Source organism: Lithobates pipiens, unplaced genomic scaffold (assembly GCF_037356315.1).
Source record: "Lithobates pipiens isolate NorthernLeopardFrog02 unplaced genomic scaffold, aLitPip1_a1.2 Scaffold_8, whole genome shotgun sequence".
In the NCBI taxonomy this organism is placed as follows: domain Eukaryota; kingdom Metazoa; phylum Chordata; class Amphibia; order Anura; family Ranidae; genus Lithobates; species Lithobates pipiens.
In genome coordinates, this window is record NW_027507903.1 from 452,180,729 (window position 1) to 452,197,414 (window position 16,686).

At 43.5% G+C, this 16,686-nt stretch overlaps 1 protein-coding gene across 3 annotated transcripts in view; it reads left to right on the forward strand.

The window, feature by feature from the left end:
- The window catches only part of SGCD (sarcoglycan delta), a 1,108,439-nt gene that overhangs the window by 1,065,242 nt on the left and 26,511 nt on the right, over positions 1–16,686 (forward strand). For all 3 annotated transcript variants that reach the window (XM_077468394.1, XM_077468393.1, XM_077468392.1), the window contains one exon: positions 4,978–5,050. In XM_077468394.1, the coding sequence (XP_077324520.1) occupies positions 4,978–5,050 (73 nt within the window). The remainder of the gene's footprint in view (positions 1–4,977; positions 5,051–16,686) is intronic.

The following is a 16,686-nucleotide window of genomic DNA, read 5'->3' on the forward strand; positions in this document are numbered from 1 at the left end:
CCACCTCAATACCGAGCACTTTTAACCCCTTCCTGCCTAGGCAAATTTACAGATTTCAGTGCTGTCACATTTTGCATGACCATTACGTGGTCATGCAATACCATACCCATATGGAGTTTTTATCATTTCTTTGAGACAGATAGAGATTTCTTTTGGTGGTATTTAATCACCACTGGGGTTTTTATTGTTTGCTAAATATATGAAAAAATACTGAAACCAATTTTTCTTTTGAAAAGTTTCTGTAATAAAATCAGTAATTTTTATTTTTCACCGATATGTGTTGGATCCTGCACAGATGTGCACTAATGGACACTGAAGAGGAAGCACTAATGAGCACTGATAAGCTGCACTGATGGGCACTGATGAGCTGCACTGATGGGCACTAATGAGGCAGCACTGATGGGCACTGTTAGGCAACACTGATGGTGTGCTGTGCTTATAATCTGGGCACTGATTATCAGTGTAAATACTGTACTCACTGTGTCCTGACAGATTGTCTCTCCTTTCCTCACACGCTCTCCGTCTGAGGAAAGAAGAGCCGATAACCGGCAAGTCTGTTTACATCTGTGTGAGCTGTGTTTAAACTTTTTCCAATCCCCTAGACAAATCGAGCAGTTGACCTTTGCAGTGCAGGCACAGTCCCACCACTTAATGGGAAAACGTTTTGTTAGCCTAGAGTTGGGCTTTAATCAGAATGGCAGTTCTACCTCTCCCAGTCTGTGGCTGCTGTTCAGGGGGTTAAAAAGCCTGATATCAGGCTTTTCAGTAATTTATGTAATGATTTATTATTGAACGCATAACTTGATTAACTGGTGTGCTTTTGTATATTTCTGGACTTCTATATGGTTGCAGGCACCATCAGAGATCTTGGAACCCAACTACCTCTTCCTCCCAGTGTAGAGTTGATAGGGCAAGCTATTATGACCTCACAGTTTAAAGTTAAAGCGGGGTTCCACCGCCGTTTTTTTTTTTTTGTGGGGGGAAATGACAAGGAGTACTATTTAGAAATGTTGCACTTACTTGTTCCATTTTAAAAATCTCATGCTGCCGTTTTTTCAGAATTGATAATACTTTATAAAATGTTCTCATGCCGGTTTCCATCTTGCCTGTGGGCATGTGAAGCCCACAGGCATTCTTTTCCGGGAAACTGTGCTGCTGATGTCCCAGCATGCTCCACCCGTTCAAATGCCGATCTCGTGCATGCGCAGATTAAACTAATCCAAGCGCTGACAACAACTCAGGTTGCTTTTTCTGAATCACGCGATAACTCGCGCCTGGGCGCCGCACAGACTCCTGGGAACTTGAAAAAAGGATCCCAGGAGACAGTGCGGCCAAGAGGAAGTGCAGACCTGGCCGCTGAAACCCCGCCCATATCCGCAGCCGCACTGCCCATATCCGGAGACTCCAGGACCAGGAAATACAAAAATAAAGGAACACAGAAGATGGTAGCAGCAAGGTAAAGGGGATATAATGAAATTAGACCATATTACAATCGTAAGGAAATATCAGTTGTAATTCGGGTGGAGCTCCGCTTTAAGCAGGAAGTCAGCTTTTTTCTTCCCTTGCATTGAACAAGAAGCTCTTCCCTTGCATTGAACAAGAAGCTCTTCGGACCCCCATCATTTTCCACCATAAATTGGTGCCATCTACACATCTGAAGTTGTGAATATTGCTCCCCAACCTTTTAGGGGTCATCCCACCCAAAATTTACAGTTTGTTATTAGGTGGAATCTGGTGGACTGAGTCAACCCTGGCTTTTTACGTGTTTTAGATAGTCCCCCTGTCCACCTGGGAGATTTGGGTGTTTCCATGCTCCTTTGTGTGTTCTAGCTCCCCTTGCTGCATGTATCCAATATAAAAACTGGATTTTTTTTATATATGAAAATGTACGTGGCTGCTTTGCCATCCTGGCCATGGCTTCTGTTGGCAATGCAGAAATCTGGCCTTTTGACCAAGAAGCCCATTAGCAGTTATTACTTTGTTATCTCTGCTGTCTATCCCTGACTATAAATGCCCAAAATAGTAAAAGTATGTGATTTATGCAGAAAAAATCTCTAAAAGGAAATCGTCTGTGTTAATTATAACTAAAATTCCAGCTTGTTCCTTGCACTACAGATCAGGAAATAAAAGGAAGAAACAGGAGAACAGGACACTTGATGCTCTGAGCCTATGAAGTTCTCCTTGATGTTAGTTTGACCTCTGTGGCATGCAAAGGGTTACGCTGTACATCCAGCAAATTTGGGGGAGGATGTCATGCCCCAACAGCTTTCCAATCTGATGGAAAGAATGGAGACACTACATGCCTGTATAGTGAAAACAATCCAATAGCAGGCAATGACAATCTATCTCCCATACAATTACTGTTATCTCAAAGTCAATGAGGTTAAGAAAAGCAAAAGTCTATCTTGTAGAAGCGAGGCAGCACTTTTTATGATCCTTATCGCCTGTGTATAGAAATTTCCAATTTCATCACAATATCGGGATAATAAATTCCCTTTATTAAGTCAATGAGCCAAGCGGATGAGTGAGGCAGGAGTTAGGAGAGCACAGACAGGCTGTGTTATAAGAGATAGGGAAGTCGCAGACAGTGCAAAGCAGAACTTACACGAGTTATATTTAAATAGTTCAGTGGGTACATTTTATTTCTATGTAGCACTACTTATGTTTAAACATTTTCAGAATTTGTACAGTGGTTTTCATACTGGTCATTTAAGTTTATCTGCAGTGAAAAATTAGAACTGGGGTTATAGCAGTTACTAATTTCATTTTTATGTGATTACAGGTGATCATAGCAGTGTGTCCCTTTAGTCAATCAAAATAACAAATTGCCTTTGTACATAGTAGTTATATGGACTTCACAAAGTTTAGGAACCCCTTCATATTTACAAAGAGATCAAGCTCCAATATTCTGTGACTTACGTATACGATATATGTAGTTTCCCATCACAATGCAAAACTAGGTTTCAGTAGCAGGTGGCTTTGTTTGTGATATCTGTAACTGAATGTCTCTCAAGAGTGAGAGCTCCTTTCACACTAACAGAGCAGCCGCATTAGCGGTTAAGCGGTGCTAATTTTAGTGGCACTTTACCATCGTTTTATAGGCGCTTTTCGGCCACTAGCGAGGTACTTTTAACCCCCGGTAGCGGGCAAATAAAGGGTTGAAAGTGCCTGCAAAGCGCCGCTGCCGAGACGCTTTGCAGACGCTTCGGCAGCGCTGCCCATTGATTTCAATGGGCAGGGGCACTTTAGGAGCGTGTGTATACACCGCTCCTAAAGCGCCCCAAAGATGCTGCTTGCAGAACTTTTTTAACGTCCTGCCAGCACAGCGCCGCAGTGTGAAAGCAGTCGGGCTTTCACACTGGGACTACAGATGAGACATTTGTCAGGTGCTATTTTTAGCGCTAAAGCACCTGAAAAACACCTCTATTGTGAAAGGGGTCTGAAAGTTACAAAAGGAGTCCACGTCCAGACATAAGTTTGTTGCTGGAGATATAATCAGTAATATAACATACACGTTTACTCAAGCACTCCTATTTAACGGAATGGGGGTGGATTCATAAACTATATTGTCAAAAAGTATTGGGAAATCTGCCTTTACACGCACATGAACTTTAATGACATCCCAGTCTTAGTCCGTAGGGTTCAATATTGAGTTGGCCCACACTTTGCAGCTTTAACAACTTCAACTCTTCTAGGAAGGCTGTCCACAAGGTTTAGGAGTTTGTCTATGGGAATGTTTGGCCATTCTTCCAGAAGCGCACTTGTATGGTCAGGCAAAGGTGTTCTTTCGGGTTGAGGTGCAGGCCAGTCAAGGTGCTCCACCCCAAACTCGCTCATCCACACTATATTGCTAACAGTATTGGACCACCCCTCCAAATTATTTGGTGGAGGGGGGGGGGTTAATGGTGTGGTGTTGTTTTTCAGGGGTTGGGCTTGGCCCCTTAGTTCCAGTGACGGGAACTTTTATGGCGTCAGCATACCAAGACATTCTGAACAATTTCATGCTCCCAACTTTGTAGGAACAATTTGGGGATGGCCTCTTCCTGTTCCAACATGACTGCTCACCAGTGCACAATGCAAGGTCCATAAAGACATGGATGAGTGAGTTTGGGGTGCAGGAAAGCGACTGTCCTACACATAATTCTGACCTCAATCCAATAGAACACCTTTGGGATGAATTATAGTGCAGACTGCGAGCCAGGCCTTCTTGTCCAACATCAGTGCCTGATCTCACAAATGCGCTTCTGGAAGAATGGTCAAACCTTCCCATAGACACACTCCTAAACCTTGTGGACAGCCTTCCCAGAAGAGTTGAAGCTGTTATAGCTGCAAAGAGTTGCCCAACTCAATGTTGAACCCTATGGACTAAGACTGGTATGCCATTAAAATTCATGTGCGTGAAATACAGGTGTCTCAATACTTTTGACAATATAGTGTAAATAAAGATTAATAAAGGACTTACATAGTTACCTTTCTTGGTGAAAATGTAAAATTTAGATTCTGATCCTGTTCACATAACTAAATGCCTAAGTATTGCCCATGTGATCTCTACCGAAGAAGACTCATCGCAGATTGTGTGGATCAATGCCTTGGCTTTTGGCCTATAAGGGTAGCCTATTTCAGGATTTATGTTATGATATTTTTTATCATCCCAGCATGACTGTTAACAAAAATCATGTTTTTTTTTTCTAATGACAGCATTCAAATGTTAAAAAGGGACCTATGACAGCCTCTAGCTAAGCGTAAAACAATATAGAGTACATATATAAGGGAAGAACGTTACCCTTCTGTAAGTGTGGCTGCACAGTTATATTCATTTAGGACTATTTCGATTCATGCATAAGCCTAGCTGTGGCTGGTTCTCTTTAATGTTTCTGGCAGAACAATATATGTATCCAGTGTTTCTGTTGATATCACCATAGTTGCTGGTAGTGCAAGGCAGTTGTATGTTGATATATTTTATCTTCTATCTTTTAGGAGCAGAAGGAGCAGTTTTCCCAGGATCTCTGGAAACACCCTATGTTAAAGCCGAGCCATTCCACCATCTACGGTATGTAAAATACTTTGGTCAAGATGTATACAAGTCCAATAATAATGGCCTGAAAGATAAATTCTTCATCACATTTGCTGTGTAGCTGAGCTCATCCAGCCAGGCGTTGCCGCCTTTAATGCCGCGTACACACGACCGACTTTCCGGCAGACTAGGTCCGATGGTCTTCCCGGCGGAATTTCGGCGGAGTTGTGACGGACCTTCCAAATGAACAGACTTGCCCACACACGTCCGTTCAAAAGTCCATTCGTTTTGAACATGATGACGTAAGACGGGACTAAAAAAGGAAGTTCTCCTGAATAAAGAAAACCTTTCCATAGAACTGGGATATGCAATTAGTGGACCTCCAGTTGTTGCAGAACTACAAGTCCCATGAGGCATAGCAAGACTCTGACAGCCACAAGCATGACACACAGAGTCAGAGGCATGATGGGACTTGTAGTTTTTCAACAGCTGGAGGTCCACTAATTGCATAGCCTTGCCATAGAGGAATATAAAATGTCTTGTGTCTGCTTCAGCAAATGCTACTTGCCTGGCTGTAATATCAACCCCTCTGCCTCAATACTTAAACACACAAGCGCAGTATAGTTATGCAGAAAATAAATTCTTACTTTACTCGATTACTTGATTTTAGTGGGCTGCATATTTGTTTCAGGTTCATGGCTCAGAATTGGCAGAAGCCATTTGGTTTGCATCTCAGCCAGGCAACCAGTATTTTCTGAAGGAGATCAGCAATGCAAGCCCCATATTTCATGTAGGAATAAATACTTTCAAGTTGAACTGCAGGCAAACCTCTAAATACACATATGAAATACATACAATTGAGCGGTTTCACCTGCTAAAGGATTTGTATTTCTGTCCAGTACTGAAATGTACACAGCCCCATCGCATAGCACAGGCAAGGAATACATTGGTGACACCTCCTCAACCTAGTTTACTGATTGGATAGTGAAAGAGCAGCAGAAGACTGATAAGGTCACCTGCAAACTCTACTCGCTCTTCCTATCATGTTCCCTGTTAACTGGCTTCTATTATTCCTATCCCAGTCTCAGTTCTGCTATACAGTGGGGTGCAAAAACTTTTATCAAGTCAAAATGATGTACCTGCTTATATTTAAGTAAAATGATTTATTAGCAAATACATAGACACAATATTCTTAGTCCTTTATATCTATTTGGAATTCGGGTTTTAAAAAGACGTAGTTTATTTCACTGTAAGTTCTCATCTTGAGATACTACTATAATACAATATGTGGCCAAAAGTTGGTAGGCACCTTACCGCTGTACCTATATGTACCTTGTTGGTCATCACATTCCAATGTCACAATAATATGAATTTATCACCAACCTCCCCCCTAGACACCTTTTATAATAGCCTCTACTTTTCTGGTAAGGCTTCCACAAGATTTTGGGGTGCGTTTGTGTGATTTTGTGTACAATCAACCAAAAGAGCATTTGTGAATTTAGGTACCAATATTAAATGAGAAGATCAGGCTCCCAATCCCAATGTTTCCTCACGATGTTCAGCAGAGTTGAGTCAGAACTGTATGCAAGCCATTCACATTTTCCTACGGCCAAAGCTCATTAAATCATGTCTTTATGGAGCTGGCTTTGTGTGCAGAGATACCATCATACTGGCACAGAAAAAAGCCTTGCCCAAATTGTTGCTACTAGGTTGGAAGTGCACAGTTTTGCAAAATGTCTTGGTATGCTAATGCTTGTCAATGGCAATTGAAAGACAGTGTGCTTCGTTGTAGGCACTTGGTTTTGGAAAGGAATGTCCAACAAGCTCATATAGGTGGTTCGGCCGTATAGTGCATCTAATGCCACGTACACACGACCGGACTTTCCGGCAGACTAGGTCAGACGGAAACAGTCCGTCGGACAATCCGATCGTCTGTGGCTTAATCGAATCATTTTTCATTAAAAACAATTTGATGGACCTAGAAATAGAACATGTTTCAAATCTATCCGACGGACTCAATTCCTATCGGGAAAACGGTTAGGCTGTGTGCTGGTCCGACGGACCAAAATAGGACGCAAGGGAAGCTATTGGCTACTGGTTATTGAATATGGGACTTTTTTAGTCCCATCTTATGTCATCACGTTCAAAACAGACGGACTTTCGAACGGACTTAGTCCGTTTGTGTGTGGCCAAGTCCGTTTGTTCAGAAAGTCTATCGGAACTCTGTTGAAAGTCTGTCGGGAAGAGCGTCGGACCTAGTCTGCCGGAAAGTCTGGTCGTGTGTACGTGGAAAAAATGGAACTAATTCCTATTACCAATCATATTTCTTCTTGCTTGCCGTTTCATGTTTTCATGATATAGTTCACATAGTGGTTGTGTCAAACAATCGAATCTGGTTGCTGTATGAAACCGAGTTAAAGCAGAAGATTGAGGCATCTGTACAGAACGCACTTGAGATCTAAGGGAAAGTTGGCAAAGATGCTTTGCATAAATAAAAGTGATCAAATGCAGGACCCCTTGGTAAACTATGCTTGATGTAGGTGTAGACAGGTGCAGTCTATATTCTTCACTGCAGGTGGCGCAATGCAGCAGCATTGCAGAGGGAGAGGAAGTCAAGAGGATCATGGTTCCTCCATGGTTTCCTAGGTCACAGGGGGCAGCTATCCGTTTGAATACTGGCGCCCCATGTGACTTTGGTGGCCATCTTGGGTCAAGCAGAGCCTTTTTAAGACCCTGGCTCCTGGGCTGTGGTTAGAGTAGAGACAGGTCTCCCATCTGTCAGGGACAGTGTTTAGCATCAGGGAAAAGTTCCAGAGGAGTAGAGAAAGTGCAGGGACCATACCATCCTACCTGGAAGCCTATGTGATTTTCAACTGACTAGGCCACATTCCACTCCTTGGGACAGACATTGATGACCTACCCATGACCTTTTTCTACTGACACATCAATGTTATAACCTGTAAGTGCTCCCAGTTGGGTTGCCTTCCCGTTGGGCTTATTGTCTATTGCTGAACTTCAATTACAATATATCTCTGTTCTCTGCATCTGGATTCTGAATGTTTTCTGCCACTACATCATGTTGCACATTCCCACAAAGGGTTCCTGTGAGGCTTCGAAATGTCGCTACTGTAACTATGATGTAATTGCTGAATAAAGCTCTGGACCTATTCTGGACATCCTTAGTGTGCTTGAGATATACTGTAGATTTTAATTGGCAAATTATGGACCTATCTGTTAAATACTGAAATCATTCATTCTTTTATCCCAGTATGATTTTGTACATAGATAAACTGAAAATCTCATTAAAATACTAATAGTGAACATTTAATGTTTATCCATATGCCAGATCATACTGAGATAAAATACAAAAGAATCATTTAACGAAAATGCTTACAGGCACCCCAAGGTGTCTACACATTTATTATATTGTTAGCCTGAGAATTTTTAGGACCTGACAGGGTCCCTTGAAAGGCGAGGAAAATAGAAGCAGTTGTGCAAAAGTGGATGTTTCTTTTAATTACTAATGTAAATTGCAATGGATTTCCCATAAACCTGTAGACAGTAACGTTACTAAAACATTATTGCTCTCATTTCTTCAGCTGAGCATCCCAAGATTATAGTTTGCATGATGGCTTTCATTACCTTTCTATGTAGTGTAGAGAGCTGAAGCCGGCTTTTACTGCACCACAAACGGAGATAAAAGCATGTGCAAGGGTTGACGCCCACGTATGTGGCCCCTCGGTGCACATGTAGGGGCATATTTATAAAACAGTTATAGTGATTTTTATCAAACATTCACTGGTGCCGAATCAATCATCGTTATTCTAAGCCATAGATAGACTCACGCTCCCAAATTATGATTGCAGGTAAGATTTTATGACTTTGCCCTTACTTCCTCATTGGCAAACTTGTTTCAGGTCAGTTACTTAAGATATTGAAGACAGCATAATAGCCCGGCAACTAGCATTTTCCAAAGGTAGAAAGAAACCCCTGTTAGCCCTTGTACACACGGTCGGAGATTCCGACAACCAAATCCGTCGGATTTTGTCAGACGGATTTTGTCCGAAACTGTTGCATACACACGGTCGGACAAAGTTGTCGGAAAATCCGACATGATGGCGTTATTTCGTTACGACGGGACTACGTTCAGGCTAGTAGCCAATAGCTTTGGTGTAGGAATTTGATCTGAGCATGCGTGGCACTTTGTCCGATCGGAATTCTCTACACATGATCGGAGTATGTCCGATCGGAGCATTTTGTCTGAAAATATTTCCGGCAAGTTGGAAAATTTGGTCCGACGGATATTCCGACGGAAACAGTCCGATGCAGACCACACACAGTCGGAATATCCGACAAAACGCTCCGATCGGACACATTTCGTCGGAATCTCCGATCGTGTGTACAAGGGCTTACAGGGGCACAGACAGAAATAAAAAATTAACAGGTGTTCTAATCCCTCTCCACTCTACCTAGAACGTTTGCCTTTTGTTCTACTTTAACAAAAAAGAACATAAACTATGGTGACTTTATCTCTATGACTGATTTTAGAAAAGTACTCTTAGCGCTGTTCATTCTTCATTGACTAATGTGTCGGATGGTAGTCACAAGTGTTTTCAGCAGATCATTTTAGTAGGAGCTGAGTTCTTAGATAATAGGTGACATGCATATTTCACTGTAATGTGAACGTCTAATGGTACGCTAGCTCCCTCTAGTGATTAACTTGTAAACTGAAGCTAATCTTCAAGCTCAATTTTAAAGAATACGTTAATAAAATATATATGGCTATTGCTGCTCCTGAACGTCTTCTGAAAACCCTAATTGGCTGTATTTTGTCCTGACCTTCATATTTTTTTTTTTTTGTCACTAGCCTTTAACAAATACACAGATCAGAGTAACTATAAAATTCCATATCTGCATCAGGCTCTTATGGCTTAAAGAAATATAATCAGAAAAAAAGTAGTCATACACTTGTAGATTTCAAGCTAGACAGTGTGGATGAAGGAATCTCTCCTGCCAGCTACTGCATTTAGGCAGCCGCAGCACCTGTGGCTGCCTGAATACCCAAACAGTGACTGTATCTGTTAGGATGCAGTCACTGTTTGACTGATAATTTTCTATCTGACTCAGTCGATTTTCACATCGACTTTTGTCAAGCCAGGGGGTCATCCCAGAGCCACCCCCCATCTCATATATTGTTCATTTTAGCAGAAATTATAAATTCCAGCTGTGTGTAGTGTGAGGGGGTTTGCTCGGTAGCGGGTGTGTGTGACCCCCTGGATGAGTTCACAACACAAAGTCAGGCACAGCAGACAGCGGTGTAGGTGCAAAAAACAAAAGATCCGGTTTATTTAGGCTACATGCAGTGATACATATAACAGCCAAACAAAATAAAACAAGAAAATAAATCCTGGTCAGCTTGACCTCTAACTACACACGTAGACTCCCTGTCTAACAACTGGGTGCAGCCTTGTGCTGCCCCAGTCCCTGTCTCTATTGTAGGGGTTTGCCACACAGGCGTTAACTCACCGCACAGAACAGATCTCAGACTCCCCAGTCTATACACACAAAACTGGTTCCAGGATGGAGCATCTCCCTATGCATGCTGGGGTTTTTTGTAGAGGTCTTAATGAGCCCACTTACTACAGCTGGGCTCATTAACTCTTCCCCTCTAATTGTAAAAGTCTGCATAAAGCCTGAATCTAGGACACACATATTTCCCATCCTGAATACAACCAGGTGATTTTACCTGCGTGCTGCCACATACCCCCCCCTCTTGTTTCAACCTTGGGGTTGTAACACAAGCAGCCAGACACGCATGTATCTGAGACAAAGCATCCACATTCCCCATTTTAACACCAGGGCGATGCTTAACTGTAAAGTTAAATTCCTGTAGGGCCAGGAACCACCTATTTACCCTTCTATTGGTCTCCTTGTTTTGAGCCATCCACTTTAAAGGAGCGTGATCAGTCACCAGGTCAAAGTGCCTACCTAGCAGATAGTACCGAAGGGAATCTAGAGCCCACTTCACTGCTAAACATTGCTTCTCAATCGTGGAGTAATTTACCTCATGGGACTTTAACTTCCTGCTGAGGTAAATGACTGGGTGCTCTTCCCCGTTCCAGACCTGGGATAACACTGCTCCTAACCCAACGTCTGATGCATCAGTTTGTACAACAAAGTCCTTAGAGAAGTCTGGTGAGTACAACACTGGCTGGCTACATAAGGCTGTTTTTAAGGACTGAAATGCTTCCTCAGCCTCTGGGGACCATTTAACCATAACCGACTCTTTCCCTTTTGTCAGGTTGGTGAGGGGCACAGCCTGAGAAGCAAAATGGGGAATGAATCGTCGATAATAGCCAGCGATTCCCAGAAAGGCTCGTACCTGTTTCTTGCTGTTGGGACATGGCCTCGACTTTATTGACTTGGGGTTTTATCACCCCCCTCCCAATAGTGTACCCAAGATATTTGGCCTCCTCCTGTCCAATGGTACACTTCTTTGGATTGGCCGTAAACCCAGCTTCCCGGATAGAGTCTAGGACTGCTTGTACTTTTGGCAAATGTGAGACCCAGTCTGTGCTATGGATAATCACATCATCCAGGTAAGCTGCAGCATATTTCTGATGGGGCCTCAGAATCTTATCCATTTTCCGCTGGAATGTTGCCGGTGCATTCTGTAACCCAAACGGCATTCTCTTATATTGGAATGCCCCATCTGGGGTTACAAACGCAGTTTTCTCCTTGGCCGACTCGGCCAGGGGAATTTGCCGATACCCTTTGGTGAGATCAAGAGTTGTCATATATCGGGCTGTTCCCAGCCGGTCAACCAACTCATCTATACGTGGCATGGGGTAGGTGTCAAATTTTGTAACTTTATTTAATTGTCTAAAATCGTTACAAAACCGCCAGCTCCCATCAGGTTTGGGCACTAGTACAATAGGACTGGACCAGTCACTCTGGGACTCCTCTATCACACCCAATTCCAGCATCCTTTGAACCTCCCCACGTATTGCCTCCCGTCGGGCCTCTGGTATTCTATAAGGTTTTAGTTTTACTCTTTCTCCTGGCGGGGTGATAATGTCATGCTCTACGCCAGATGTTTGTCCCGGAAGCTCAGAGAAAATCTCTTTGTTACGAAGTACAAACTCTTTAACCTCCTGTTGTTGGGGTTTCGATAAGGTGTCTGCTATTCCAACCTCAGGAACTAAGCAATCAGGCTGTACTTGTGACAAAGTCTCTGCGACTAGGGATTCCCTATCCCTCCAGGCTTTCAGCAGATTGACGTGATAGATCTGCTCCGGCTTTCGCCTTCCTGGCTGTCTAACCCTGTAGTTCACCTCACTAATTTTTTCAATTACTTCATATGGACCTTGCCATTTGGCCAGAAATTTGCTTTCAACCGTAGGGACTAGCACCAAGACCCTATCCCCCGGGGAAAAAGTACGGGTCTTGGCCCCATGGTTGTACACTCTCTGCTGTGCTAACTGCGCTTGGGTTAAATGTTCCTTTACAATTGGCATTACCTGTGCAATTCTATCTTGCATCAGGGCAACATGCTCAATCACGCTCCTGTGAGGAGAACTCTCATTTTCCCAAGTTTCCTTGGCGATATCCAGCAGCCCTCTTGGGTGTCTCCCATAGAGCAACTCGAAGGGTGAGAAACCCGTAGAGGATTGGGGTACCTCCCTAATGGCAAACATCAGATAGGGTATTAGACAATCCCAATTCTTTCCATCTCTATCCACCACCTTCTTTAACATTTGTTTTAGGGTTTTGTTGAATCTTTCAACCAACCCATCTGTTTGGGGGTGATACACAGATGTACGCAATTGCTTCACTTTGTACAACTTGCATAATTCTTTCATAACCCGGGACATAAAGGGTGTACCTTGGTCCGTAAGCAGTTCCTTACAAATACCTACGCGGCTAAAAACAAGAGATAGCTCTTTGGCTATGGTTTTGGCCGAGGTATTTCGGAGAGGAATTGCTTCCGGATAACGGGTGGCATAGTCCAATATAACCAAAATGTACTGATGCCCCCTAGCAGACTTCATTATCGGACCTACCAAATCCATTGCGATCCTCTCAAAGGGGACCTCAATGATAGGAAGAGGTACCAGTGGGTTACGGAAATGTGGCATAGGTGCCGACTTCTGACACACAGGGCAGGAGGAACAATACTTTTCTATTTCCTTCATGACCCCAGGCCAATAGAATCTCTGCAATACCCTCTCTCTGGTTTTCTCTGTCCCCAGATGACCTCCCAGAATGTGTCCATGAGCCAATTCTAACACCAACTTCCTGTAAGGTTTTGGCACTACAAGTTGCTCAATGGTTTCTTCTGCCCTTTGAGCCACTCGATATAGCAGGTCCCTTTCCATAGTGAAGTAAGAATAAGGGCAAGTCTTATCTGGGTTCACTAACTCGCCATCTATTTTCACCACATTTTCCCGTGCCTTTATTAGGGTGGGGTCTTTTAACTGTTCTGTGGCAAAATTTTCCCTGTGAACCTCAAGATCCGAAAACTCCACAGACGGCATGTTTTCATCTGAGGATGTTGGCTCCTCCCCAGTTTCTCGAGTTTCCCCCGCCAATACCGACAAGGGAAATTCAGGAGAGTCCTCACCACTCCCAGAGGAATTCTGGTCATCTTCCTGGTTTATAGGGGCACCAATGGGGGCCTCAGGACAATCCCAGAGTTCCCAGAATTTTGGAAAATCCCTTCCCACAATAGCATCATGTGGTAACTGAGACACTAACCCCACCTGATGAGAGAGGTTACCTTTGGGGGTCTCAAAAAACACTGAAGTTACAGGATACTCTCGGGTGTCCCCATGCACACAAATAACAGCCACCCTGTTCTTCCCAGAGACCTCTGTAGTAACTAATTCAGCTTTTATCAATGTTACCAGGCTACCTGAATCTAGCAACACATCAACATGTCTACCATTAATACACATTTTACATAAATGTTTCTCAGGTCCCCGAATGGCAGTGCATGCAACTGTCGCAAACAGCGACTGACGTCTCTCCCTTATAAAGTCACATTGCATAGGCTCATCCACAACTGGGCAATTGGCTGCAATATGTCCCTCTTGCCGGCAGCGGTAGCAAATAATTTTTTCCGCTGCCTCTTGCAGCATGGGCTTCCTGGGCTGCTCCCGCCAGACCTTAGGTAGAACTCCCACCCTCTCACTCTCTCCACCCTCACCCCTTGGAGTCATCTTACCCGCCACTGGGGATGATCTGGTCTTAGGGGGGAAAGTCCGTGAGTCCCTGGAAGAGGTGGTCAAGTTCTCTGTAGCCAAGTACCTCTCAACCAGATCCACAAGTTTATCTGCATTTTCTGGGTCTCCATGGCTTACCCATTTTTGGATGGCAGTAGGAAGAGCTCTCAGGAAACGATCCATAACCACACGTTCCACAATGTTTGGTGCGGTCAAAATCTCTGGCTGCAGCCACTTCCTGCTCAGGTGAATGAGGTCATACATTTGAGACCTGGGAGGTTTTCCAACCTGAAAAGTCCAGTTATGCACACGCTGAGCCCGGACTGCCAGGGTGACACCCAGCCGTGCCAATATTTCTGCTTTTAGCACCACATAGTCTTTTGCTTGGTCAGGCTCTAGGTCATAATAAGCTTTCTGCGATTCCCCAGTTAACAGAGGGGCCACCAGTCCAGCCCATTGCTCCTTAGGCCACTTTTCCCTTTCAGCAGTCCTTTCAAATGTGGTCAAAAACACCTCCGGATCATCCTCTCCAGTCATTTTTGTCAGTAAACGGCTCACACCAAAGGTTCCGGTATTATTGTACCCACTTGCTTCATTGGTCTGCGGACGTTGCTGTATCAATGTCTCTATTTGCTGTTGAAAATTCTGCTCTTGCTTCTGCAACAGGTCTATGAAGCGGGCTTCAGATCGCTGCTGGGCTTGTTGCTGAGCTTCCAAACTCTGCTGCAAAGTTGCATTTGTCTGCTGCTGGGCTTGTTGCTGAGCTTCCAAACTCTGCTGCAAAGTTGCATTTGTCTGCTGCTGATTTGCATTTGCCTGCTGCTGGGCTTGTTGTTGAGCTGCAAGGCTCTTTTGTAAAGCTGCATTTGTTTGCTGCTGGTTTGCATTTGCTAGAGCCAGCTGTCTCAGTATCTCCTCCATGCTGGCCTTAACAAAAAAAAAAAAAAAAAAAAACTGCCAAAATTCTCCACCAACTGTGAGGGGGTTTGCTCGGTAGCGGGTGTGTGTGACCCCCTGGATGAGTTCACAACACAAAGTCAGGCACAGCAGACAGCGTTGTAGGTGCAAAAAACAAAAGATCCGGTTTATTTAGGCTACATGCAGTGATACATATAACAGCCAAACAAAATAAAACAAGAAAATAAATCCTGGTCAGCTTGACCTCTAACTACACACGTAGACTCCCTGTCTAACAACTGGGTGCAGCCTTGTGCTGCCCCAGTCCCTGTCTCTATTGTAGGGGTTTGCCACACAGGCGTTAACTCACCGCACAGAACAGATCTCAGACTCCCCAGTCTATACACACAAAACTGGTTCCAGGATGGAGCATCTCCCTATGCATGCTGGGGTTTTTTGTAGAGGTCTTAATGAGCCCACTTACTACAGCTGGGCTCATTAACTCTTCCCCTCTAATTGTAAAAGTCTGCATAAAGCCTGAATCTAGGACACACATATTTCCCATCCTGAATACAACCAGGTGATTTTACCTGCGTGCTGCCACAGTAGCTAGCTTTGGACAGCCAAACAGGAGGAACTATCAGCAAATCTTCATTTTTCTCATGACGTTTGTTTAAAAAACAGTGTATGATCAGTCTTGTATCTAATTCTGTTATAAAGTTAGAATTAAACCATTAAGCTATGAGTGCTCTTCTGCACTTTTTGCCATGGCACGCCACATACATATATCACAGCACCAGTATAATGCAGAAGGAATTAAACACTGCTCAGTTCTGAGTAGACTGCAAAGTGAAATTACCATATGCCTGCATCGGGGGTATGTAATACTATTGGCATTTTTTTTTTTTTTAACGTGTGGGGGTTCAGGGGAGTAAGAAATAAAAAAACACTCTTTAACCACCTTTGTTTAATATGTATTTATCTGTTGTTATTTTTATTTTTTTGTGCACTATATGCATGTTTAATAGGAATCCACAGCTACATTACTTCTTATTAAAATGTAATGAGAGACCTTATGCTTAATGTAAAGGGAGAACCTTAACGGCTAAGTTCATTTTTTGCAAAAATATCAAAGCTTTCCATAAAATTTACAGACACGTACCTTCCTGTCCTCCATCCCCGATTCCAAGCGTATCTATTGCTTCTGTCTTGTGTCCTTACAGATTGTAGGTCATGACACAGGAAGGAGTTGACCAGCTGACCTCATTAGCACACACCCTGCATCATCCACGCTCCCATTCCCAGCTGCACGTTTTTTTTTTATGAAATGTAACCAATCAGTGATCACCCTTCTCACTAAATACACAATCAGATTGCATAGTGTATGGCCATCTTTATACAAGTACTTAGAAGGGAGTGTACAGAAACACTCAGCTGTTAAGCCACCTTAGCAGAAACTCAGATTCCCACATGCGTTTTTTTTGTTGTTGTTTGTTTTGTTTTTTAGCGTGGTGGGGAGGTGTTTTGGAGCATTTTCACTCATCACATATA